Genomic DNA, 26,231 nt, shown 5'->3' with positions numbered 1-26,231 from the left:
TCCAGGCCTCAATTTTTAAGTGAATGGATACAAAAATAAAATCATATAAAAGGTGCAGAATCAACATGATTAGGAAATCGCATAGCATTAAACAGACTATGGCAAATACATTTTTAACAATTAGATTTTCTAAACCTTACAACAAATGCTGCAATGAGAATGCTTAGCAATTCTAGGAAGTTTTTAAAACGTACCTAAATGAAGAATATCATACCTAAGGAAAGTGTCCCAAAAGATTTTGGCACTCTTTTGTACTGTTCCACTTATGCTAATGCTGCTAATCCTTGGCCACTTGTTTGTATTAACAGCTAACAATCTTCATGCCAGCTGGAAGTTTCAGGAAAATTGGCATGTTAAAAAAAAACCCCAACCTTTTCTCCATTTGTTGTATAGGAGTAAACAGGGGATGAACAAAACCTCAGGAATCAGGAAGAAACCATCTGGGAAGACTTGCAACATCAACACCCCTTTGCATTAGCAGACAAAACTAGCACAACAGAAGCAGTACTGTAGCTTGAGAAATAATACATTAATGGCACCCTTTTAACGATGAGGTTTTTTTAAGTAATTTAAAAGCATGACACATGGCATTTCTCCTTCATTGCATGAAAAGTAATTTGGAAGCCCTTTCAAGTGGTCTTATAGGCAAAACAGAGAACTGAACGACAAACCACCTTTAGCTTTCTACTTGCCCCAATAAAGTCGTATTTGTTCATATATGGATTCAGATATCTATTTGTGTGCATGGGTATTGTATTTCTTTTCATTTCTATTGCTTTCCCATCAGAAACTACCTATATTTCATCACATCTCTGAATCTGCATACATCCCATTGATCAGGTAGTCCACTTGAGTGTAGTCTTTCTTTTTGTAGCTGTCATAGGCTTGCACGGCAAATAAGATGACAATGGTTACAAAGAACAGAACACCAAACAGAAGCATGGCTAAGAGCAAACTGATGTCTACTTGCCGAAAGCTATTTTCTCTATCTTCATCTTTCCGGTTTTTGCTTTGTATTGTACTTGTTGGTTTGGATGACATTTTTGGATTTGTACTTGTGAGTGTGGACAAGAGTTGTACAGACGTTGTCCCCTGCAGTGGTTGACTAGTAGACAGTGTTTGCTGCGGAGTGGTGATGTTAGCAGCTTTGGTAAACACAGGAGGAATTACCTTATCTGAAGTAGGCTTTATCCTGTCTGTTGCAACTGTTGTGAATTCAGCTGACTTTATTGTTACTATAGAAGTTGCTGTCATTGTTGTACTTGCAACTGTATGAATTGTGCTTTTGGCTGTTGACGCTGGCGGCTTGAGGGTGGCTGCAACTTTAGATGAGCTTTCCACTGACTGAGAACCATTTCCAGTGTTAACTGGTGCAGGAATGCTAGTTCTATGCAGCTTTGGGGGAGTTGTGGGAAGCACTGGATAAGTTGCTATTGTAGTCAAAGTAGCGGTAGTCATCGTTCTGGGAAGCAATTCGGTTGATATTGTTTTTTCAGGTACTCCTGATATTAATTTACTCTCGTGTGTCCCTTTTGCTTTTGTAGTACTTGCAATGTCAGTAGTACTGTCTCCTCCTTTTGTGGGAGTTAACCAAGGATGGCTGCTTGGAATATTTAGGGTGTTATTTAGGACACTAGCAGTTGAATTATTCTGGGTTTTAGTCACGCTGTTACTAATATTGGTTATAGCTGTTGATCTTGCAACATCTTGGGAGACACTAGTGTTCACAAGGCTGGTAGTGGTTGTTGTCAAACTGGAAGTATTTTGTTTTGCTAAACTGGCATTGTTTGTTGAGTTGAGTGCAGCAGCTCCCGTTATAGTCCTTGATATTAATAAAAGAGGCACTTCAGTGGATTTCTTAACTGATTCGGTACTCTTCAGTACCTCTAATTCTTGATTCACATTTCCTGTATTATTTACCTCATGGGATGCATCATGTTCTCTTCTTTTACGAGTCACAAATTCTTAAAAAGCAAAAACCAGACCCATAATCAGAACTTCAAGAAAAATGTTCATGGACAAGATTCAACAGACAAGATTCAAGAATGGTACATAAAAGATAATTGACTCATCCCCAATTCGCCTGCTAGGAATGAAAATTCCAGAAAATCCCAGCCACTGCACAGCTACCAGTTTGGATGTATGAACCTGTGCACAGTACTTTTGAATTAATTGTACTGTATACTATGCCTATAGGTTCAGGTACCTTTCTATTTTTTATATTATTTCTTATATCCTTTTTGTTTTTTTAAATGTGCTCTAGAAATTTTAATGTTAGAATCTGCTTGGGTGCAATTATGGTGAATAAGGAAGAAGTGTACATTTTAATATATGTTACATATAATACTATGTATTAAGGAAATAAATAAATATTGGGGATATTTTTAATAACTGGCCCCGTAAATCATTTTTTTAACCTAAACAGGTGGCAAGGGCTACTATGCATTTACAAAACAGATAGCTTTGATGAAAAAGTCATGTGTGTGCAAATAGCTGCTATTCTAAAATTTGCTATTTTCATCCACAAGTGGCTGGCAGGACATTCAATAGGTCATTAATTTGAAGGCAAACAATGATCAGGAACAACCAGGTAATTCTTGCCCGAGGCAGAGCACAGGGCAATAGAACTTTAAAACTCCTCATGTTCATAATAATAGTATTTTGGGAGTTCTCCCCACAAATATGGTTGTGCCTCCCTGTTTGCAAAATGCTTCTCAAACATAACAGAGGTCCCGTTGGAGCTGAGGCCTCTGTAGTTCCTAGTGTATTTTTTCAAACATCTTAATTGAGGGTTTGGAAGAAAGGGATAGCCTTAGATAGTTCATGAGGAATAATTCTTGGGACACCAGTTGCTTTTCCTTTTGATGTTTATGCTTAAAGCACATACGATATGAAAATCATAATTCAGTTCATTTAAATGTTTGAGAGAAAGACATTTTAAAAGAACAAACTGGGGGAGGAATGTGCTTAAATGGAAAAAGATCCATACTACTGACTGTTGACTTCGGGAAACCATTCCCTCTAACACAGTTCCTAAAACCCAGGAAATCTTTTGGGGATCAAAAAAATCTATGCAGTCCTGCCATTAGAAACACATAGGCAGTCAGTTACAAGCTTATTTCCCTAGCTCCTCACTAGCTCTATTGTGTTATGGTGTCACACTTAGAACACAGGGTTTATTCATCTATACTCTACTGTTCTATCTCTTTCTTTTGCTTTTTGTTTTTTTTCTTTCCTATTTCTATAGTAGGCAATAAATAAATATCATACCCACACATACACACACACACACACACACACACACATTTTAAAAAAAGAATAGAAGGGCTTACTGCTATAAAATCTCGTGCTAAACCTGGATGCTAAAACCACTCCAATAACTTACTCAAATCTTCAGTATTTATCTTGATTGCCAATGTATTACTAAAAGTCAATATTCCCTCCTGCATAATGGAGGCAAAAATAATCTAAATGAAGTGGCTTTTAAAAGACACAATTTCACTTCTTTCATAAAGTACAAAAATGTCTTAGCGACATTCAGGCTAGGCCTGAAGAGAACCTGAGTGCAGAAGCTGAAATATATGTCACAATTCCTTCCAAGAAATTGTCCTTCTCTCAGGAAAAATGCACCATAAGCCTTAATCTGGCCTCTCTGCAGTCAGCTAAGAGCTGCATTCTATCTAGAACAGGCATGTCAAACTGCCGGCCTTTGGGCTGGATGCATCGTACTGAAACCGCGCCCACCCTATTGCTGGCAATGGGGAAAAAGTCGTGATACGTTGCGTGACATCACGTGACGTCACGAGTTTGACATGCCTGATCTAGAAGTTACCTTGCTGACTGTGGAATTCTGTGAGTTGAAGTCCATCCTCCTTAAAGTTGTCAAGTTTGAGAAACACTGACTTAGCCCATTTAGCCAGCAAACTGGAGATTCTTGAAGTGACTGCAGGTTAGGGTATCCAGGTCCCATTCCCTTTGCCACTCCTAAATATTGACTATACTTTCTCCTAGTTTAAAGACCACAAAGTATTTCCAGCAAATTATGTGATCGAAAGAGACACTTATTACTGCTGTCTCATTCATACCGTTTTCTCGTGCAGCTATGCCAATGAGATTCTTATTCTGGCATGCATTGTTTTCAGGTGCAGAATTTTGGTTGTAAATGCATGCATTGTTGAGAAAATGATTTTTTACTATTGTTTACTATTATTTACTACGGCCATATTTGCAAATAGTCACTAACTGAGGTAGATACTAGAGAAGTGGCTATATTGTTATCTATAGTGAAATTAATCTAAGTAGATATATAGCATATGAGGGGAAAATTCTTGCAGTAATGTGAATATTAGGCATAATAGTATATACAACTTCATCCTATTTTTGTGCCTGTTTTAAAAGGGGAGAAGCTGAACTTTAAACCAGAAAAACGAGGACAGGAATTGAAATCCTCAATACATATCAATTGAAATTTCATGACTCAGTTTTAAGTACTGCAACTTGAATGCAACTTTTGATATTCTTACTTCAGCATAAATTCAGTTCATGAAAAAAGGAAAGAGATTTTTAAATATAGAAGTCAAATTATGGAATCCTCTGCCCAGACATTTCTGCTACAGCTGGAAGTTATTGTTTCAGAAGATCACTTTTCCAGGATATTTTCCACTTCCTTCTATTCCAGTTGTTTTAATTATACTTGCCTGTTTATATTTTAACTTGAAATCAGTTCAATCAATTATTATGCCTAGGTGCTATGGAGATACATTTTTAACATCAGTTCCTAAAAGAGCCTGTGATCACAACCTACAAGGCCTATTACACTTCGGTCAAAGTATGTAGTGATCTGCTGAAGCCACTTTTAAACTCCAAAAATATAAGAATGGTAAATATAAGAGTCTTGTAAAATTGTAATTTACTTGTTATAAATTATTTTTAAAACCAAAAATATTCTGCTAAATCCATATTACCTCCCATTAGCTCTTTAATATCTTGTCTGCTGATATTCTGACATGCACTCAGCTGAGGACAGCGGAGAAGGACACAGCGGCTCTGATACAGCACCGACCAGCAGTAAGGATTATCTGGTGAATCATAAAGAAATAACATCATTTGGAGTAAATCAAACAATGTATAGAAAAACAAGTAACTGCCAACTTAGACCCTTCCCAGATGCTTTGAGATACAATTCCAATTACACAGTCAGCATGCAAAGGATCCGGGATAATAGAAGGGCTGAACTCCTGAAATAAGGATTTATTTATACTTTAGCAAAGTTAAATGATTATTATTGATTTCTGTTTCAGTTTTTCATTTGTTTCCTCCCCAAGTCTTTTTGAGGCCTTTTTATTTCAGCAATTACTTGGAACTGGAATTAAAATAAGAGTTCCCACAAACATCACACTGTATTTAACCACTAAACATCTTCCTTAGGATTAAGATTATTCTATAAGCTTATTTATAAGCAAATGCTATTCAGGAAAATGTCCATTGCAATATTAGTTACAACATTTCAGTAAGCCTTCCATGTTAAACAATGCAAGGAATTTGGCACTGAATAGCTATTTAATGTCCCCCTAAAAATCTAACTAAAGAGAGGAAAATAGAAAATATAGCCAAAAGGACATGTCTGTTCTGCACTTCAACCAGGGATAAAATGATCAAAATATTATTTTGTGCAAATGTTCGTAGTATCTTTTACTTTCCAACTAGAAAACCGTGGCGGAATCAGGTAACGTTGGACTAACTAGACCAGGGGTCGGCAACCTCGGCTCTTTTATGACTCGTGGACTTCAACTCCCAGAATTCCTGAGCCAGCATAGCTGGCTCAGGAATTCTGGGAGTTGAAGTCCACGAGTCATAAAAGAGCCGAGGTTGCCGACCCCTGAACTAGACTGAACAACTGTCTGCAGAAGGACACATCTTGGGATGGAAAAAGCAAACAGTTACGGGCAATTGAACTTGAAAAGGAGCAGAATTAAAGGTATGAAAAGTGACTGGAAAAGTTGCTGTAAGATTGTGAGAAGACAATTGTCTATCTGTGAGCTATTGAGCTGAATTACAACAGTGGACTTGGAATTAACAATGTGTCAACATTGTCTCTCAAAAGGCTTTATAGAAAGAAAAAAAGAAACTAGATCTCAGGGTTGATTTAACAATAGAAATCCTTATTTTACATAGAACTAGATGGAATGACTTCTGAACCCAAGGTCAATTTTGATTTTAAGGGCTCCAAAGCATGGTAAATATGATAAAAGGGAGACAAAAAGATATGAACCTTTATCAAAGTTTGAACCATCTGGTTAGAGAGCAGGCTAACCAATGTAACACAACTGTTTAAACAAGTGGAATGCACACAAGCTGCTCTATATTTGAGCCCTTGTAGAATCAACATTCTCTGGGAAAACAAATGTTTTGTTTCCTATCCAACTAAAGCAGTATAAAATAATTTAGTTATCATTTATAGAAACCATGATTACAACAATGGAAAGTGGCGGGGACATTACATCTCCCGAGAAAAACATTTAAGATGAAGATTGGTAGACTGACCTGCATCTGTTGAACCTTTGCAAGCTTGTTCACAATGCTTTTCATCACTGAGCAGGTATATCTGTGCTATCTCAGCACCGCTCTCTTTTAAAATGGAATTCCCATGATCAGGCAGACATAAAGAAAGCAACAGGGAAAACGCAACCCCGGTCCACATCTTCAAGGCTGGATTTGGAAGGGAACCTGGAAATTGTTTTCCAGATTTACCAGCCACTCTTGGACTCTGAGCGACACAGTCTGCCAAATGAAAAATACACACTGTACTTTCCAAACACTTATGTGGCATATTTAGGCTTCTTTTAACTGTTCTGCGGTTTCCTTCCTAGTTTTTTAAAAAAGTTTTTACAAGTATTAAAAATCTGGAAATGTTGTAAGCCAAATGATGCAACCATTTCAACAGCAGCAGGCAGCTCAGATTTAGAATGCAGGTAGTCCTTGACTTATGACCAGTCACTTAGCAACGGTTGAAGTTCCAACAGCCCCCCATCACCAAAAGATATTACGACTCAGATTTGAAGTTCCAACAATCCCACTCCATGGTCACGTGATTACTCAGCAACCAGCCACATTTTATGGCTGTGTGCAGTGTCTCAGAATCGCAAATTATGATCCACTTGTGGACAATAGGTTCACTTAACGACTGCAGTGTTCGTTTAACAACTGCCACAAAAAAAGTCAGAAAATTGAATTGATCATCTGGGTGCATCGACTTACAACTGTCATGACATACAATAGGAATTCCAGGCTCCATTATCGTTGCAAATTGAGGACTACCTATATTCTTTATTTTTCCAGCCAATGACACTGGTGAATAGTCTGCAGCTTGCACGTGGCCTTGGAGACGGTCAGTAGGAGCCCAAAGCTCTGAATTCCTCCCTCCCTCCCTCTAAGGGTACAAAAGCTGGGAATGAGGAAGATTGTGTGGGGTAGGACAAATTATTTGTGTGTGGGGAAATAAAGTCAATGAAAAATCCTTAGGCACTTTCCTACTTTTCCCTTACTAAGTTGCACATCTAGATAGGAACATCGATTAATTAGTTGGACAACTAAGAACTATGGAAATTCTGAAATTGCAAGGGAGAGATCCCATCTCATACCATGGGATGCAGTTCATGAGCTGCACCCACTGGCTATACAGGTAGTCCTCGACTTACGACCACAACTGAGCACAAAATTGCTGTTGTTGAGACATTTGTTAAGTGAGTTTTGCCCCATTTCACGACCTTTCTTGGCACAGTTGTTAGCCGAATCATTGCAGTTGCTAAGTTAGTAACACAGTGAACCAGGCTTCCTCATTGACTTTGCTTGTTGGAAGGTCACAAAAAGGTGATCACATGATCCTGGGACACTGCAACCGTCATAAGTATGAACCAGTTGCCCAGCAACTGAATTTTAATCATGTGACCATGGGGATGCTGCAGTGGTTGTAAGTGTGAAAAATGGTCATAAGTCACTTTTCTAAAGTGCTGTTGTAACTTTGAATGTTCTCTAAATAAATTGTTGTAAGTAGAGGACTACCTGCACTTTTAGTGAATAATATTTCTTTTTTTTTTTTAGAGGTGGGGAACCTGCCTTATTGCCACCAGCAGGGAATCCTTAAAATTGTACATTAGGTTATCTTGAGGGGTAATGATTTGCTCGTTTCAAGCACTTTACTTATCCAAAATATAATCCTATATTTAAGAAGCCCACTTAGTCATTTTTTAAATCATTTTTATTGTACACCATCCAGAGTCCCTCTGTGTGAGAGAGGGGCAGTTCCTAAATATGACTTACAAACAAACCAAAATATTCTCAACAAATCTAAGATGATTTTAAGTATAAATTGTTCAGGAAAAAATAGATTTTCATTCAGATAAAAAAATCAGCAATAACTGTCTCAAAGCATCTTATGCTATTGACCTATCCAGTTTGGATTTTGCATGCTAAAATTATATTCTGGAAAATAAATAATAATATTGCAACTATCTCATGTACAGGTAGTCCTCAACTTACAGCCACAATTGAGCCCAAAATTTCTGTTGCTAGGTGAGACATTTGTTAAGTGAGTTTTGCTCCACTTTACGACCTTCCTTGCCACAGTTGTTAGGTGAATCACCGCACTTGTTAAGTGAGTAACACTGCTGTTAAGTGAATCTGGCTTCCCCATTAACTTTGCTTGTTGGAAGGTCGCAAAAGGAGATCATAAGACCCCAGGACAATACAACAGCCATAAATATGACCGTTCAGTTGTGAAGTATCTGAATTTTGATCATGTGACCATGGGGATGCTGTAATGGTCACAAGTGTGAAAAACATCATAAATCACTTTTTTCAGTGCTATGTAACTTTGAACGGTGACTAAATGAACTGTTGTAAGTCAAGAACTACCTGTACTGCCAGCAATACTTTGTAATGCTTTTCAGATTGCCTATTACCCTAATTTTCCCATTTAACTGGTTGGCTTGAATTCTTCAAATGCAATACGTAATCCCCTGGCTAAGTCAGCAAGAAAACCTAAAATTCAAAATGTTTAAGAATTTTCATTCAACTATTTTGGAAATTCATACTTACCAACACAAGGCTAGGAGGCATTTGAATCGCTACTTAAAACTACGTTGGCTGAAATATTGCAAGAAGAATTTTGATGCTAGCCATGCAGGACAGAATGATCTCACAATGTAAAAGCAGCTCCAGTCACCTCCTTAGCATCTGGAAAAACGTAAGCAGAACCAAGACACAATAAACTCTGAAACTTTAATGACTCTGTCCGAGGTAGTCCATTTGAAAAGCTTTATACAAGGCAAAAGCAAGCATGTTCCATTTGTAAGATATTTATAGCGTTGACAGGCTTCATTCTTTTTTTAATATATAAAAAAGGAAGGTAATCTTTCCAAATGTTTTATTCTGGTACTTGACATCTGGCGAACTGGCATAGCACAGTATGCCTGGAACAAAAAAGATGCTTGAAGTAGCAGCAATAGTAGCAGGCTCAAGGTTGACTCAGCCTTCCATCCTTCCGAGGTAGGTAAAATGAGGACCCAGATTGTTGGGGGCAATTAAGCTGACTTTGTAATAATGCCGCTTGGGGGGGGGTTGTGAAAGCCCTAATAAGCAGGCATATACATAGAATGAAGGCTACTGCTAAGCTTGTAAGCCGCCCTGAGTCTTCGGAGAAGGGCGGGATATAAATGGAATTTTTTTTATAAAAATTGGCATTTTTATCTATAGGTGACAAATGCAGTAAAATTCCAATGACTTCAAATACCCCAAGCTTTAGAATATGTGTGTCACTATAAACATATACAGTGTTGTGTACATTATCATCTGCCTCTTGCACGAGAATGAGGCTTTAAAAAGGAATGGAGACAATACATCATGAAAGAGATAGCTTTAGGTCCCTCAGTAGATCTGCTACTGTAGAACCCATTAGGCCGATATTTTTAAAACAGCAATCACAATAGAATTCATTATGCATTTTCAATCACAGAAACACCCCCATGGAACATATAAAATAATTTTGCCTTCGAGCTGAGGAACAGACAGAATTTTTCTACACAAGGAAGAGATCCTTCGGTTGCCAACTCGTACTGAAAAGGAAACCAGCCAGCTGTATAAGAATTTGGTTCATTGCTTAAAATCTCATTGCAATACAAAATATTTCAAGCCTGAGTGTGGAGTATAAAAATTGTGAGAGATGGGCCTAGTATGCAGTATAATAATGTGGACAATTTAATGCATAATTATTATATTTCCAAAATGTTTCAATCTTAGCAGCAATCTTCTAATTCACAGCAACAACCACTCATTCAGCAACCATTTGAACTTGTAATGGTGCTGAACGTATGGTAGTTGTAAATGGACCTCATACCTATATAGCCATCCTCAGCATCCCTGCAATCAAGTTTTGGTGATTTCTGACCTTTCCTGCAGGCTTCCCACAAGCAAAGTCAGTGGGGAAGCCAGCAGGAAGTCATTGTCACATAACATCCTCGCTTATCAACTTGCACAGGCTTCTTTTAATGATGGCAACTGGGACTGCCAGAACTGTTGTTGCTATGTGGACAGGTAATATGATTTTTTGACTTATAACCGCATTGCTTAAATACTTAGTTTCCATTCCCAATTAGCAATTGTTAATCAAGGTCTACCTATGTACTTAGTGATAGAAGCCCATAAACCAACCTCATAAAATGTAGTCTATTGTATGCATGCCAATAAAAAAAGCTCACAAAGTTTGCATCTTAAAACAGCTGTCTCCTAAGGGTGCCTTTAAGAGGTGCTTTAAAGCCACAACTTCCAGAATTTCTAATCACTATCTAAGATGGCTAAGAATCAAAATGATTCCAATTGATTAAGCACATCTGGGAAACTATTTTTTTTATGAAACCAAGTTCAAGAGACAGAACATCTGAGGAAAAATTCATCTTTCCCTAAGGAAGATGATCTCAGAAAAAGACAAACAAACCCTCTCATAGCAGAATGGTAGATGAGTGATATCTATTAGGCCAGAGCATACATCAAGCTCAAAATAAAGCACTTTAATACTGTCTGTGTACAAAAGCTAGATTTTATTTATCCTCCACATTTCAAACTGTTTTGTTCACCAAAACATTCTAGAAGCTTCTAGATTCCATTGCTTTTTGAAAATATCCAGCAAAAAATGACTGGGGTACAGTCAGTGGTGGGATTCAGCCATTATGCACCACTTCGGCAGAACCGGTAGCTAATTTTTTGTTGCCCAGGCCCAGAATGGACTTCCAGAAGCAGCATCCACACAGAGAACTGGTTGTTCACATATTTGAATCTCACCACTGGGTACAGTGCGGTTTCTGATGTGACTTGGTTTGGAATATCTGAAACAGTCCAGTTTAAAATAAAGAAAAATGAACTGCTACATTAATAGCAGAATTAGACAATAAATCTATCAATATAAACACCAGCAAGGAATAAAAATCTACTTTGAAAGAGTTATCTTGCAGGGCCTAAACAAGACTGAAAGGCACAATTGAAATTAAAATGCACAGTATCCATCTGGGAACTTCCTGTTGTAGAAGTGGAAAGAGCTGCAAGGCAAAGCTCAGCTCACGAGGGACCCCTAGTTGACATCTGCATTCAAGCAGAAAATAATCTCCCAATTATAGGTGTGTCCCCCCCTTTCCCCCCCTCTTTCTGAGGCCTGCTTTACAGGCTTACCTTGCTTCTGCTGAAATGCTCTAAAAATCTTGTAGTTTTCCTGTTGCTCTAACTTATTTCTGGGGTACAAATTGGTTGGAAAATGAGGGGTGTTAAGATATTACCGTTAAACTATGTCTACATTCACTAGCAATGGTAAGTTAATAACAAGTGAAGGTCCAATGATGGGCAAAATCATAGTCATAGATTTTTTTTTAACAGGGCACAGAAATGTAATACAAGAACTGCCAAAGGTTTTCAGATGATCTTGGGATAATAATAATAAACCAGGGTTCCAGCTGATCTTTCATGTAGGTCTAGATTCATTAACATGTACTCTTAAAGCAGCTGATATCTTCTGTTGGAGGAAGATCTTAAAATTTAGCTGTTGTTCCAATGGTAACATACGTAAGCCAGAATCTAAACAGTACCATTTCTGACAGCGATTTAAGGCATCTGTAACTGAATACTTTTGTATACCTTAAACCTCTTCCTGTACATATAACACAACATCTTAGGAAACATTTCTCACAAGGTGTTATGTATATAGTTGGGTGTTGTACATATAGTCGGGGTGTTCAATTACAGCGTGGCCACTGATAACACCAGGTGGCGCCTGTTAAGTGTCCGGATTGGCTGACCACTGCATGGCGGGAAAATCTGACGTGGGGATTGGCCTTTTAGTGGATCGGGCAAGGTATTTAAGGGACACTGGGGGGGCTTCTTCTGACTCACCCACAATTAAAATGTCATCAAAGTATGGGCACACCCCAGGAATACCTTTCAGTGTCCTTTCCATCACCTCTTGGAAGATCCCCGGAGCCACAGAGATGCCAAACTGTAAGCGGTTCACTCTGAAAGCTCCTCTGTGAGTCACAAATCTTCTGAGCGTCAGCCGTTTCCCGGGTGACTGGGAGTTGCTGATACGCTTGCACCAAATCAAGTTTAGCAAAGATGAACTGATGATTTGTCATTCTAACCCTTTGGACTGTGAAACTATCTCTGAGAAACATGAATTAGGGTTATGACAGAACTACTGTGAATACTCATATTCTTTGACAACAGTCTTTTCTTGCTTGTCCCCATGGGAATAAGTGATGCAACCAAGCACAGCTCAGCTGGCTCCTATTAACAAAACTTTGCAAAGGAAACCATATGTTTTGAAACAAAGAACTTAATGAAAAGATATAAAAAAGAACTCTGAGATAGAAATAATTGTTCTTTTGCTGTGCAGACTGAATCAGAACTGCAGGAAGGAACAGGAATTGGTGAACCAGTTTATGCTTTTAAGAAGGGCACTGCTTATAAGATAGGTTGCTTCTCAAGGATGAACTCAAGTTTCTAAAGAACTTCACATGATTTTAGAGGCAGACAGACTTGGTAGGATGATACCATGAACAGAATATGATAATTTAAATTATGGTAATTTGAATTTCATTTGTTTTAACAAAAAAAGTGTTGCACCATATGTTAAAAGGGCGAACACCTGTATAAAAATCGCAAAAAATGTTTCTGAGCACTGGGCACCCTGTACTTCTGGGCACTCCAGGTAAGTTGCAGTTCTGGAATATGACAGCACTGGAGGATAATGGGTTCCTGGTAGCTTCACGTTTTATTCTTCTCAAATCTTTGGCAGTTAATATGTGTCTTTTTTTTCTCTACATGTTTCTTGGGACCCTGTTGACTATTTGCAACAAACCTTTGTTGGTTCTGTGATCATGCCCCAATATCTTAGTAATTTCAAGAGTGCTGCATCCCTCTGAAAGACTTTTTACAATTTTTGACTTTTCAGAGTCAGTTCAATCTCTTTTTTGGCCCATTTTGCCTGAGGAAAAGAAGCTGCCTAATAATTATGCGGACCTTGATATAGGGCAGGGGTGTCAAATTGGCGGCCTGCAGGCTGGATGCGTCAAGTGCAGGTCACGCTACCCTGGCTCTGCAAAGGCAAAAAATACGTCACATGATGCAATCGAGTTTGAAACCCGTGATATAGGGTGTTGATCTCCTTAGGCCACACACCCCCTCATTACACAAATACACATCACCTGATATGCTTACATCCACTAAGCATTCAAGTTTATACAGCTGGAGGTGGAAAATATGCATGAAAATGATGATATGGTTAAAATACTCACTTGCCTAATAATTGTGCACACAGTATACATGTTATAAGTAATTTAGTCTGTAGGTTCACTGAAAGTAATATAACTACTACAAGTTAGTATGGATTTCTCAAGAGCAAGATCAGGCGTATCACAATTTATTACATAAACCTCAAATCTATGGGCTGGGTTTGCTAAGCCAAAATAAAAATTACAGCATAGTGTGATATGTAAGCCCATCTTATCTAAGATAAGTATTTATCTGTGGTGAAGGGAAAATACCAGCCTCCTTGTGGTAAAGCCACAGCAGCCAAGTATAAGTGTCTACAGTCTCAATGCCTGCTGAGCATAAAGGTTGCTCTGAAGAAGAGGGAGGTGGAGGTTACAGAAGGTTGAAGGAAATGCCAGAGGATGACAGAGCATCTGCTGAATTACCCTTATCAGACCTATATAAACGAATTCCCCACTCTGTTGTGCCACACAGCCTGGACTCAACTCATTGCCTAGGCAGAGAAGAGAGTTCATTTCTCACACTGGAAAGCTTTAACTCAGAAAGAAGAGACCAGAGATTACTCAAGGACTTGCTTATATGCTCACAGATTGAGATTGGAGCACTTGCTGGCGTGACAGCAGGACAACAAACCTCAAATTCTTACTGCCAGATTCACTTACTACTTTGAGTTGCTGAGGTTCCAAAGAGTCTGTTTTCCACTAGTCCCTGAATGCTGAAGGATTAGGAAGAATAAACTTCAACAGGTCCTCTACATCCTAGGGAGATTTGCTTTCTATTACAGGTAGTTCTTATTTAGCAATTGCAATTGGGACCTGCAACTTGGGTCACTAAGTGAAATCATGACTGTGCTTATGGCCTTATTCTGGTTGCTAAACAAGTCTACCTGCGCTTGCTAGTCAACTCCCCACCTTTTTTAAAAAAAACTTTTATTAAGAATTTCTGCTAAGAGGAGGCTTTACCAAAGAAAAGGCATTCAAGAATTTTCCTTTTTCTGACTGAACACATGACTCCAGTTGACTCACAACCAGTGCAGTTCAGAAAGCAGGGATGTCACATGGGCACATAAAATATGCCCATCATACTGCTGCATTCTGGACAGAGGAAGCTTCTACAGAGTCTTCAACAGCAGCTCCATGTAGAGTGCATTGCAATAGTTAAGCTATGAGTGACTAGGGCAGGGGGGGCCAAACTCAATTTCATTGAGGGCCACATCAGGATTGCAGTTGCCCTCAATGGGCCGGGTGGGTATGGCCAGGGTGGGTGTGGCCTACTGGGTGGGCATGGTTTAGACTGCGTATGGCCTACTGGGTGGGCATGGCCAGCTCTACATCGTTCGCATCAAGGGTGCCTATGGGGGCCTGGGCAGGGGTGGGACAGATCTGAGGGTCTCTGGCAGAAGGAGGGTCTCTGGGCCAGGGCCAAGGCAGTGGGGGCCGTTCCCTCACTGTTTCCAGGATGGCTTCGTGGGCCACATGAAACCACTTTGCGGGCCGTATCCGGCCCCCGGGCCTTGTGTTTGACATGTCTGGACTAGGGCTACTTACAATTGGATGCTTCTCAATATAAAAGGAACTGCAGTAGTGGCGAATATCTGTAGCTCAGGCGTAGGATGAAGGTTCATTCTCTAAGCTTGTGGGTTGGTTTCCGAACGTTTCGTTACCAGGCTAGGTAACATCTTCATCATAATTTAGGGGATGTCAGTGTCGGTGTTCTGTTTATAAGGGCTTCAGGTGTGGGACCCAAACCCACAAGCTTGGAAAACGCACCTTCACCCTCATAAAAAGAGCTATTATGTTAAGCCCTTGTTATATATTAACAATAGAAGGGCAATAGAAGAAGGGGACGACAGAGAATGAGGTGGCTGGATGGAGTCACTGAAGCAGTAGGCGTGAGCTTAAATGGACTCCAGAAGATGGCAGAGGACAGGAAAGCCTGGAGGAACATTGTCCATAGGGTCGCGATGGGTCGGACACGACTTCGCAACTAACAACAACAACAATATATTAATAAATTATAAAGGACCTTATTGTGCTAGTCTCATGCATATATCACCTTTCCAACATACTTTATACCCAAGCTGATTGTAATTGTTCATAAAATAAAATAAAAACAACAAAACCTAACATGAACACACATGATTATTTTTCAGGGTTGTGCATAAACAGAATAACAAGATGCAGGAAGTCCCAAGAATACACTCTCTTTTTGTGACACATCAATTGTCTCAATTCATGCGTGTCAAGAACAGAAAGGAACAAGATGAGGTCTTCATCTACAAATAATGCTTCTTAACACATAGAGGCTGGACCTGAATCTTGATATTGGAGTGATGATGTAAGCTGACACTTGCTTAAACATAAGATAATTAAATACACAATTGTGACTAGGCCTCAAGTTTTAGACATGCAGGAAATCTAGGTAAGTCTCCCTTGTTAAATGTAAGAGTTTCACTGTCTGAAAGTTGATTCAGCCTTCTATCCTTCTGTCAGTAAAATGAAGACCCAGATTGCTGGGGGCAATATGGTGACTCTGTAAACTGCTTAGAGAGGGCTATAAAGCCCTGTGAAGTGGTATATAAGTCTAAGTGCTGTTGCTATAAGCATATTATAATGCTTGAAATTACTATAATAGGTCACAAAATCCAAGTAGTGAAGCAAAACATTGGAACTGAAAGGATGCAAATCCAAGTAACATGGCAAAGTAAAAGATACACACTTAATTAGCTATTCAAGGGAACTGCAAATAGGGGCAACTACTTACAATTAAAGGTTTACATGTGAATAGAAAGCACATATGAAAGTTCAGCCATTTGCAAGTAGAAAAAAATAGAAGTGGCTTTAGACCAAAAGGAAAATTTCTTATGAAACCAAACTGGAATCAAGAACATGTGAATAAATATCATATAAAATGCCTTTTTCTAGACTGCATTTATGTTGATACTAAGCAGAGGTTCAGAAACATCACCTTGCGGTTTCTTACAAAACATACTGGATAGTTGATCTTATTCACTGCAATTAAGATTTACACAAAGGTTGAAGTTTCAGAGGAACAGCCTCCAGATAAAGACTTTGAACTCTTTGCTTGTAGGCTGTTTACACAAGGTGAAGTGTCATGTATTTATTGTGGACGTTACCCAGCTATAATTGCTAAAGTAACTGCCTATCCTTCCATTCCTTTATAGCAGCCAATTCAAAATACCATGAGTTCTGCTGCTTGTCAGCTTCAGTATGAGGATCCCACTAATTTCCTTTTGGTCTAGTGACATTAATGTAATTACTCAAGACATGCAACATCTATTAGCCTTCTCTAACCTGGTGTCTCTGAGATGCACTGAGCAGCATGTCTTTTAATTCTTGTCAGCAGTGACCCATAGCCTGCTGACCATGTTGGCTGGGAATTATGCAAGTTATAGTCAATATGCAGCACTACATTTGGACAGGGAAGTATCTAAGTTCTCCACTCTAACAGTAAGGCCCAATTACATTACATCTGGAATTCCTGTAAACAGCAGTCTGATTACAGGGAACTCCTGCTTGGAGAAAATGGGACAGGGAATCCTGCTTCTCTTGCAGTCTTCTGAGATTTGCACTGAGCTATACTTTCCAGAATAGTATGGAAGAAGTTGCCAAGAAGTATTGCAAACTATGCAAGAATGTTCTCTGTTCTTCCTTTGCTCCAGAGGAAAGCCTCCACTGAACCTTTTCTTTTACATGAAATGAAGGACTCCATTGGGAAAATCCAATACATCAGCATATATTTGAATACATGCAATTGATTGTGGCACACCAAGAACTGTTGCTGTCAGTTGTGCCCTATTGAATATGCAGGATGTGAAAGAACTTATTTTCTTCACTACAATCTTTCTTCTCTCTGGACAAGTAGGAATTTCAGCCAGCAAACCTGAATAACGTAACTAGGAATCACAAAGCTTGATTTCAAATTTTTCCAGGTTTAAATTCCCCGTTAAATTTAAGTTTCAACATTTAAGCTACCTTCTTTGCAAAAACAACCACTACTGCAGAAACCCACACCAAAACAACAACAACAACAAAAACTTACCGTAGCAGCATTTGCAAAATGCAAATGCACTTTCAGTTGCCAGTGGAGCTATTGATCCTGTATCAGAACAAAAAACAAAAACCAGAAACCATGCAAATTTATCTTTACTGAGGCTTTTCAATCTCTGGTAATGTATGTAAAAAAAAGGGCAAGGAAGATGGGAGGGAACTCTAATAGTAATAAATTCCAGAGCTGTATTATACTAGACCAGACATGTCAAACACAAGGCCCGGGGGCCGGATACGGCCCGCAAAGTGGTTTCATGTGGCCCGCGAAGCCATCCTGGAAACAGTGAGGGAACGGCCCCCACTGCCTTGGCCCTGGCCCAGAGACCCTCAGATCTGTCCCACTCCTGCCCAGGCCCCCATAGGCCCCCTTGATGCGAACGATGTAGAGCTGGCCATGCTCACCCAGTAGGCCATACGCAGTCTAACCACGCCCACCCAGTAGGCCACACCCACCCTGGCCATACCCACCTGGCCCATTGAGGGTAACTGCAATCCTGATGCGGCCCTCAATGAAATTGAGTTTGACACCCCTGTACTAGACCAGGGGTCTTCAAACTTGGCCCTTTTACGACTTGTGGACTTCAACTCCCAGAATTCCTCAGCCAGGTACCCTGGCTGAGGAATTCTGGGAGGTGAAGTCCACAAGTCGTAAAAGGGCCAAGTTTGAAGACCTCTGTACTGGACAATGAGTTGTATCAGATTTGTAATAGAATATGTATAATTTCACATTAACTTAAATACAGGAAATACAAATCCCTCCCATTAATTTCCATCAACCAAAAAGACAACCATGTGGCGGTGGGGGATGGGAAGTGACATTCCACAACGAGGCAGAGAACAGAGCTGGCATGCCTAGACAGCCAATCACTTAAGCTCCACCAAGATCAGCGTTGCATTGTTAATGTGAATCACAACTGAATGACTAGACAGTTACCAAAACAATACTTGGTGGGAGTTTTGGAGAAGCAGTCATTAATTAACTATGGATGTTATCCTTACTCACAGAACTGCATGGCCCAGACACTCCAGCATGGCAACCTCTGGATGTATTGTCACTACAACTCCCAGATTATAAACTAGTCTGTTCTGATATCCTCTAAAGTTATGTGGCCTATCAGGGTAATATTATAAATATGAATGTCAAAAATAATTGATAACTGGAAAGGAGGAGGAGGTGATAAATAAGCTCCTGAGATACTCCGAGAATTCTCTTAGCTGTACCCCAAAGATACTGTTAAATATGGTTGAACATTTCCAGAAGAAATAAATACACAAGCATAGATAAATAGTTGTCTCGAAGTGTTAGGTTCAGACAGACGAATGACTCAGTGAGGTTTAACAACAATAAAAGGTTTATTACTACACAATGGTCAACTGACAACTGTCAAAATGACTGCGGCTTTTATACTCGAGCCGTTTGAACTGTATCCAATCCAAACCCCGGGTTTCCCGCCGTTACAACGTTAGCCAATAATTGCACCCCGGCTTCCCGCTTCAAAGGAACCTTCTTTGCACTAAAGCTACTGACATAACACGAAGTACATTTCACACTGATTAATATAAATAGCTGGGTGATGCAGAAATCGACACTAATGAAAGGAAGGGGCCCAATAATCTCATGCAATGCAAAGTAAGAGTTTACTTCAGAGCATTCAAGCACTGCACTTTTTTTCATTCCAGTGAAGTGTTTTGCATGCAGACAAGGCCTCATAAAAACTAACATCTTGCTTATAAAATTTCATCTCTTATTGCTTCCTCTTTACACCAGATGGACGCCCAATTTGTCTAAGACAGGTCAAGGATTGCTGGCGGGTGATCCCCAGGGGGAGGGCGTTCTCTGTGGGCACGCCTGCCCTATGGAATCAACTGCCAACGGAACTCCGGACTGCCCCCGACCTTCGTTCGTTTCGCCGGGACCTAAAAACCTGGCTCTTTGAGCTATCTGGCCTGGACTGAGGGGTTTTAATGATTTTAAATTGTGATTTTAACTTTTTGGGGCTATACTTAATTTAATTTTATTTTAATTTTATATTGTATTGTTTTTAAATTTTGCCCTGTAAACTGCCCTGAGTCCTTCGGGAATAGGGCGGCATATAAACCGAATAAATAAATAAATAAATAAATAAATAAATAAATAAATATAGTGGTCCAATCTAACCAGGTAGGATAAGAATTGGACAAAGGGCTCAGATCAATCAGGGAGCTTCTGTATAAGGAAAGCTAAGTACAGCACTGGAGCAACAGTCTCAAGGCATTAAGATAAGAGAACCTAAGAGAGGTAAAAGTCTCACTTTTTAAAACTGTTCCTCACAGTACTTTATAAGAGGCATATTCCTAATCTGAAATCATCAGAAAATAGAGATTACATTTTGTGAATAGTATAATCCCTAATCCTCTGAAGAGGAACTGCCACTGCATTTCTCTATTCTTACATACCAAAATGCAAACAAACTAGAGGAAGTATTGTCACAGACATTGATGTCCTAACAGAAATGTTTTATGATGTTTATATATTTGAAAAAAGGGTGTGTTAGCTTTGGAGGCCACAACTTTTCCTTATTCTTATGGCAGTGCACCAAATATTTTAATATGTTGTTGGAAAAAATGCTCTGAAAGAACCTTTTGATGCTCTTTAGCAGAACAAAATATATGTCAGCTCTATAGCGTAGACCAGGGTAAGAAGTCAATGCCCTATAAGTCTAAAATTACTTTTATCGGGACAGTGATTGTAGCAGAATCTTGAATGTGCTTTCTTCCTCCCTCACTTTATCTTGACGTGAATTAGGGAGGGGCCTGGCTGAGATGTTTTCTCAAATTAATTTATTGGAATGGACTCAAGCCACACTTGTCTGATTGTTGTCTGGGCGGCCATTCTTTGGTACTCCAAGACCAGTCCTTATATCGTCTACAAATTGTAACAAACAGCTCTTCTCTAGCAAAGTTTTCTCACACCTTATCTTGGAATACCTTCATTTTTCTATCAGCATCTACTCCCTCTGGCCAATGATAGAACACAGTCCACCATAGCTTTTCTGTTAAATTACAAATAATTTTTTTATATAGAAAAAAATAAAATAAAAGATTGTATTTTGCAAAACTGCTGGAAACTGAACCTTACTTCACTGTTGGCGTGAACTGTAAATTATGCAACCAAAATATACATCTTTCAACATTCTCTCCCTGCTCCCCTATGTTTAAAACCACTTTATATAGTCCCATAAAGGATCATTTTCTTAACACTGATTTGCAGCAAGGATCTCTCAGATATCTCAATACAAAAATAAACTGGCTTCTGCAAAACAGGCTTCACAGCTACAAACACCAGATGTGTGTGGGAGGAGAGAAACTGTTTTGAATGGAAGTACAGAGAAAAACCAAATTTCTCTAGGATAATAATACTAGCAATGAAAAGCCTGCTGTTAGTCACACTATCACTGTACTCTCTTTATTGCGGATTCTGTTCCATGAAGAAAAAGTACCACATAAAATGGTATGGTTTAACCATGAAAACCACATGAGTTAGGCACAACAGAGTTCTTAATGCAAGGAAGGCTTGTTGGCTTTTCAACTAGCTTTCAAATACTCACCATTAAACTACAATAACAATAGAGCTAGAAAGGGGCCTGCAGGTAGTCCTCAACTTACAACCATTCATTTTGTGACCATTCATAGTTATAACGGCACTGAACAAACTGACTTATAACAGTTTTTCACACTTACAGCAGTTGCAGCATCCCCATGGTTAAGTGATCAAAATTTAGGCACTTGGTAACTGGTATGTATTTATGTCAGTTGCACTATCCTGGGGTCGTGTGATCACCTCTTGCAACCTTTACAGCTGGCTTCTGTCAAGCAAAGTCAATGGGGTAAGCCAGATTTGCTTAACAACTGCATAATTCCCTTAACAACTGCAGTGATTTCCTTAACAACTGTAGTGAAAAGGTCGTGAAATGAGTTGCAACTCACTCAACAACTGCCTCGCTTAGCAATGAAAATTTTGGGCTCAACTGTGGTTGTAAATTGAGGACTACCTGTATATTAAAAGGGTTTAATTTATTCTCAGAAAACTCCCAGAGAATCCCTAGAATATCTTAGATAGCGCATAACAAGAATTGCACACACGACCCCCTTGTTCTTGGAACAATTTGAATGGCCCTTACCTTGACCTTGTTTTAAGTGAGCCTTGAAAACCAGGCTCATCCCCCAAGGCCCTGAGTTAGGGAACATGACCAGTTCTTTTGGGGAATATGGTGGTTGAGAATTATGTTTGTACAGTATTGCTTTTTCAAGATAACTTGGTTTTTATTGGTTATATTATCATTTTTAACACCACACGTTGCCTGGAGTAGGTACAAATTTGACAGCTTTGGAAATCTGACTGATGTATAAACAAACAAGAGACATGCATTTATTATTAATTGCAAGAAACAACTATGACATGCATTTATTAATTGCCAGAAACAACTAACAGAGGTGACAAAAACAAGAGAGATGGTTGTTTAATAATTGCGATTACTAAGCTAATATTGATTAGTTCTTCTAAAAGCAAATGCAGTTGATGATTGCCAACAGAACAGTAGCCAATATAGGATCATTAAGGAACATAATATCAACACATTCAGAGCATTCTCAAGTTTGCAATTATTCAAGACATCCCCTTAGAAGTGGAATTTCATCTTGACAAATGGGAGAGACAGATAATGTTCACTTATTACAAGGGTTGCCATTTGGGGTTTTTAACTTCAGTCATGTTTTAGTAATATAAGAAGATTCTTAACAATTTTATTGTCATAGGGCAGATAACCGCTTTGGATGCATATGTGTCTGTGAAAAATTTCCATTTAGGAAAAAAAAAAGAAACCTTTCTACTATATGCTATAGTTCCATAGTCAAATTCAGTGAAATTACACAGCCATTATTCAACTTTTATGGAAGTTCCATCTGCAGATTATTATTGCAATTGTTCTGGGCTTCATAGATGGGTTGAAATTTAAATATTTTAAATAGTTAAATATTTGGATCTGTGTTCAAAGTCAATGTTTTCAGATACTAAAGTAAGGGGAAGCTCTCCCCTTTTTCTTACCTTGCAACACAAACTCTCAGCAAAGAGAAGGTGATGAGGACAGCATCAAAAGTTATACATTCAGCTGTTCAGTCTTTGTGAGCCCAAGACTGTATAAAAAGAAGCAAAAAGCAAAGAATTAATCACAAGCAACAACATGATGTTTTGGATGCCTGATAGAATTCCTGAATTTTTTAAAAGCCTGAAATAAAAAATAGAAAGAAAATGTTAAAACAACTTATCAGTTTTTAAGAAAAGGACTTTGTGTTAAGCAGTGCTTTTTTTGTAAAAGAAAAAGGTGCTGGAACTCACACGTCATACAACCCGCCTTGCCTACCCTACAAGGTTCCATCCAAAAAAGGTGCCGGAACTCCGTTCTGAGCGTTCTATGACAAAAAAGCCCTGGTGTTAAGTATATTGGTATAAAGAAAGGTCATCTCCCAAAAACACCCATAGATTTTTGTGCCTTTCAGACAGAACAAAATACAGCAGAAGTCCCCAGCTTTGCAAGCTGATGGGCATCTTTAGAATATTAAGAATCTACAAAATGGCAGCTTAGAAATGCATCACAGTGTATATGGAACTATGTAACAAATCCTTCTCACCTTGCACAAGCCAGATACTTATATCTTTCAAAACACCTTATATTTCAATTTATAGATACTCTGAAGAGGTCTCTTACAAGGTATTCTGTTGTTTGCCTTATTCAAAGTTCTTCTTAAATTAAAAACCCAAAGTTCTAAATAAGTTCGTGTTTCCTTAAATTCCAGATTTTTGCTTTAAGTCAAGATGACTTAACATACTAACTTTGCCTACTACAGATTGAGCACATGGAATCTGGCCTCAAGCATGTCATAAACAAATAGCAAATACTATATCTATTTCTGTGACTAAATAATTCAGAGAAGCTTATGTACCCTTAAGAAAATCACAGCTGATCCAATACTCAGAATAATGGAGCCAGCCAACATGCCTTGTCCTTGGGTCATAAAACTGAAACAGCCAGGATTTAATTAAGAATTAGATGTGGTCCAAACTGCAAAACAGGCAGATAACCCATCCTAAAGATACAATTGTATGCTCTTTGCGCCCAGTTAACCCAGGAACAGTTGCTTTGCTACAAGGCTTGCTATGCTACATACAGATTTGCCATGAGCCCAAGGGTCATTCTTTATATAGATTCAATCTTTTCTGCAATTTAGATAACTGAATGGATAGCTTATGTCAGCAGTAACTAGCAGTTCAAACATTTTCCAAGTAGATAAGCAATTGAGCTAGTTATCAGCACAATGCATAAAACCAATACATCAAATAATATAAGTATCTTGCATGAATTTCCTGTTCCAACAGCTTTTTCCAATTGCAACAATCAAAGAAAGCATTGGAGGAGGAGGTCTATTCAGATTATACTTCAGTATGAACAAAAACTGGAAGATACTCTGTACTGTTCACATAGAAAAGATTCCAGGGTAAGCATTAGTCCCGAGGCAGAACCTAATGTTACATTTAGATGACCAGTACAGACAGAAAATTAGATTTGTATCACACCTTTATTTTTAAGAGCTTTAATTTACATTGCAAAGGAGCTTTAGTGCAGCACCAGAAGGCTGTCCAAACATCATCTTTAAAGCTCATGCTTCTGATAGCAGAATAACTAACATGGAAGATTAGCACTTAAATGGACCTTAGCTAAAAGTGCCACAGCTTCAAGGAAATGATGCAAGAGACAAAGCATGTACAAAAAGTGGATGAATTTAATTCAAACAGACCACAATGTACAGGAGGGGATAAGCTTTTGTTATTATGCTCTGAACTAGTATAGAAATATTAATTATGCATGCCTATCTATACATTACTCAAAATAATATGAATGTCAATAAATTTCTGCATGCTTCACTAGGTATACCGTTTTTTAAATATAACACTTAAAACAAAATGCACCAGGAAAGAAGCTGAAGCATCCACTAGCAAATTATTAAACAGCATTCATTTCTCAATGTCAGGATATTTTCTCAACAGTATTTTGTGAATGATTTCAAGTACATAATTATGACTGAAACAACTCCAAAACAGTAAGGAAAAATGCCTCTGAATTGGGTCGGAGCATTGGGATTATCCAGAGAGGCATTTTTTAAAATGTCTGTCTTGGTCTCTGCTGTTTCATCCTGGATCACGCTGGATGCAAGTCACTGACTGCCTTTTCTTTTTCTCAAATTTCTGATTAAAATTAATAACACTTCCCCCACGTGCTATTATTGGCACTCTATATAATAGCATCGAAGCAGTTTGACAAAACAGCATCCCATCAGGAACAGGCAAAAAGCCCCGCTTTAAAACGCTCCTTTTAGAATTGCAGCGACACACTTGAGGCCGAAATGTGAGAACAGCTAAGCAGCTCCAGGCAGTAACTCCAATCGTTAGGATCGCGCTGTCTTCCCAGCCTCGCCGTCCTGCCTTCAGAGCCAGGCGCCCTGGAGAATATGGGAGAGACAGTCCAAAACATCTGGGGCGCATCAGGCTGGGGAAAGCCGCCTTAGATCTACTTTGGTGGCTAGTTTTTTTTTAAGGGGGAGGATGAGAGAGGGGAAAAAGTAGAAGCGGCCGGTCCGTCTATCGCAGGGGTCTTCAAACTTGGCCCTTTTATGACTTGTGGACTTCAACTCCCAGAATTCCTCAGCCAGCAAAGCTGGCTGAGGAATTCTGGGAGTTGAAGTCCACAAGTCATAAAAGGGCCAAGTTTGAAGACCCCTGGATCTATCGTGCTAGAAAAAAGCGAAACAGCGGCGAAGCCCCGGTCAAACCAAACTTAGATCCCGCCCTTTTGCCAGCGCACGATGAAACTGTGCAAACTCCAGGCACAACTCATCCACAACTCATCATGTGGGAGTGGTAAGGATTGGCCAGCGCGGCGCCTGCGGTATTTCGCCAGCGGGGAAAGCGCTAACTAACCCGAGAGCCAGGCGACGCTCCCTGCATTTTTTTTTTTTTTAGAAAACCTCGGTATTGGCTCTGTCCTTAAAGAAAGCAAACAAACGCACTCCAGATCAGAGGGGGCTATTTCGCCAGGAGCTGCAAGAAAACCCCCCTCCCACCCGCTTCTTGCACCTTCACTCCTCCAGAGCAGTCCCACAGGTGGCAAGGCCAAGGACTTCCAACGCGTCCCCCGAAGGGAAGCCGGAGAAAGCAGCGAACAGATTACTCTACCCTCCTCCAAGCAGCCGCCTCCCACCTCCGTCCGACGGGCCCGCTGGAAAGGAACGCGCCTTATGAAAGCGAAGCGAAAGAAACAC

The 26,231-nt window shown here is 39.3% G+C and overlaps 1 protein-coding gene across 8 annotated transcripts; it reads right to left on the bottom strand.

Moving 5' to 3' along the window:
• On the bottom strand, window positions 1-26,231 carry LOC308659707 (uncharacterized protein C11orf24 homolog). Of its 8 annotated transcripts, none has more exons than XM_081313612.1 (7): window positions 26,047-26,194; window positions 23,859-23,934; window positions 22,963-23,051; window positions 9,097-9,234; window positions 6,544-6,780; window positions 4,965-5,078; window positions 1-1,964 (listed from the first exon to the last, which is right to left on the bottom strand). In XM_081313612.1, the coding sequence occupies exons 5-7, from the start codon at window positions 6,698-6,700 to the stop codon at window positions 805-807; spliced, it is 1,431 nt and encodes a 476-aa protein (XP_081169738.1). In that variant the 5' UTR covers window positions 6,701-6,780; window positions 9,097-9,234; window positions 22,963-23,051; window positions 23,859-23,934; window positions 26,047-26,194; the 3' UTR covers window positions 1-804. The 8 variants fall into 8 exon arrangements, with proteins under 8 accessions (XP_081169738.1, XP_081169739.1, XP_081169734.1 ...); XM_081313613.1 differs by having other exon boundaries at window positions 26,146-26,163; XM_081313608.1 differs by having other exon boundaries at window positions 22,963-25,412; window positions 26,146-26,231.

Source organism: Vipera berus, assembly GCF_964194415.1.
Source record: "Vipera berus genome assembly, chromosome: 1".
Classification (NCBI taxonomy): Eukaryota; Metazoa; Chordata; class Lepidosauria; order Squamata; family Viperidae; genus Vipera; species Vipera berus.
This window is presented reverse-complemented; position numbering and strand designations above follow the sequence as displayed.

Coding starts and splice junctions, on each gene's coding strand:
- LOC308659707 (XM_081313608.1), bottom strand. CDS start 6,700: ATGTGGACCGGGGTTGCGTTTTCCCTGTTGCTTTCTTTATGTCTGCCT. Junction 5,079..6,543: donor CAAAGGTTCAACAGATGCAG/GTCAGTCTACCA, acceptor ATGATTCACCAG/ATAATCCTTACTGCTGGTCG. Junction 1,965..4,964: donor TATTAAAGAGCTAATGGGAG/GTAATATGGATT, acceptor TTGCTTTTTAAG/AATTTGTGACTCGTAAAAGA.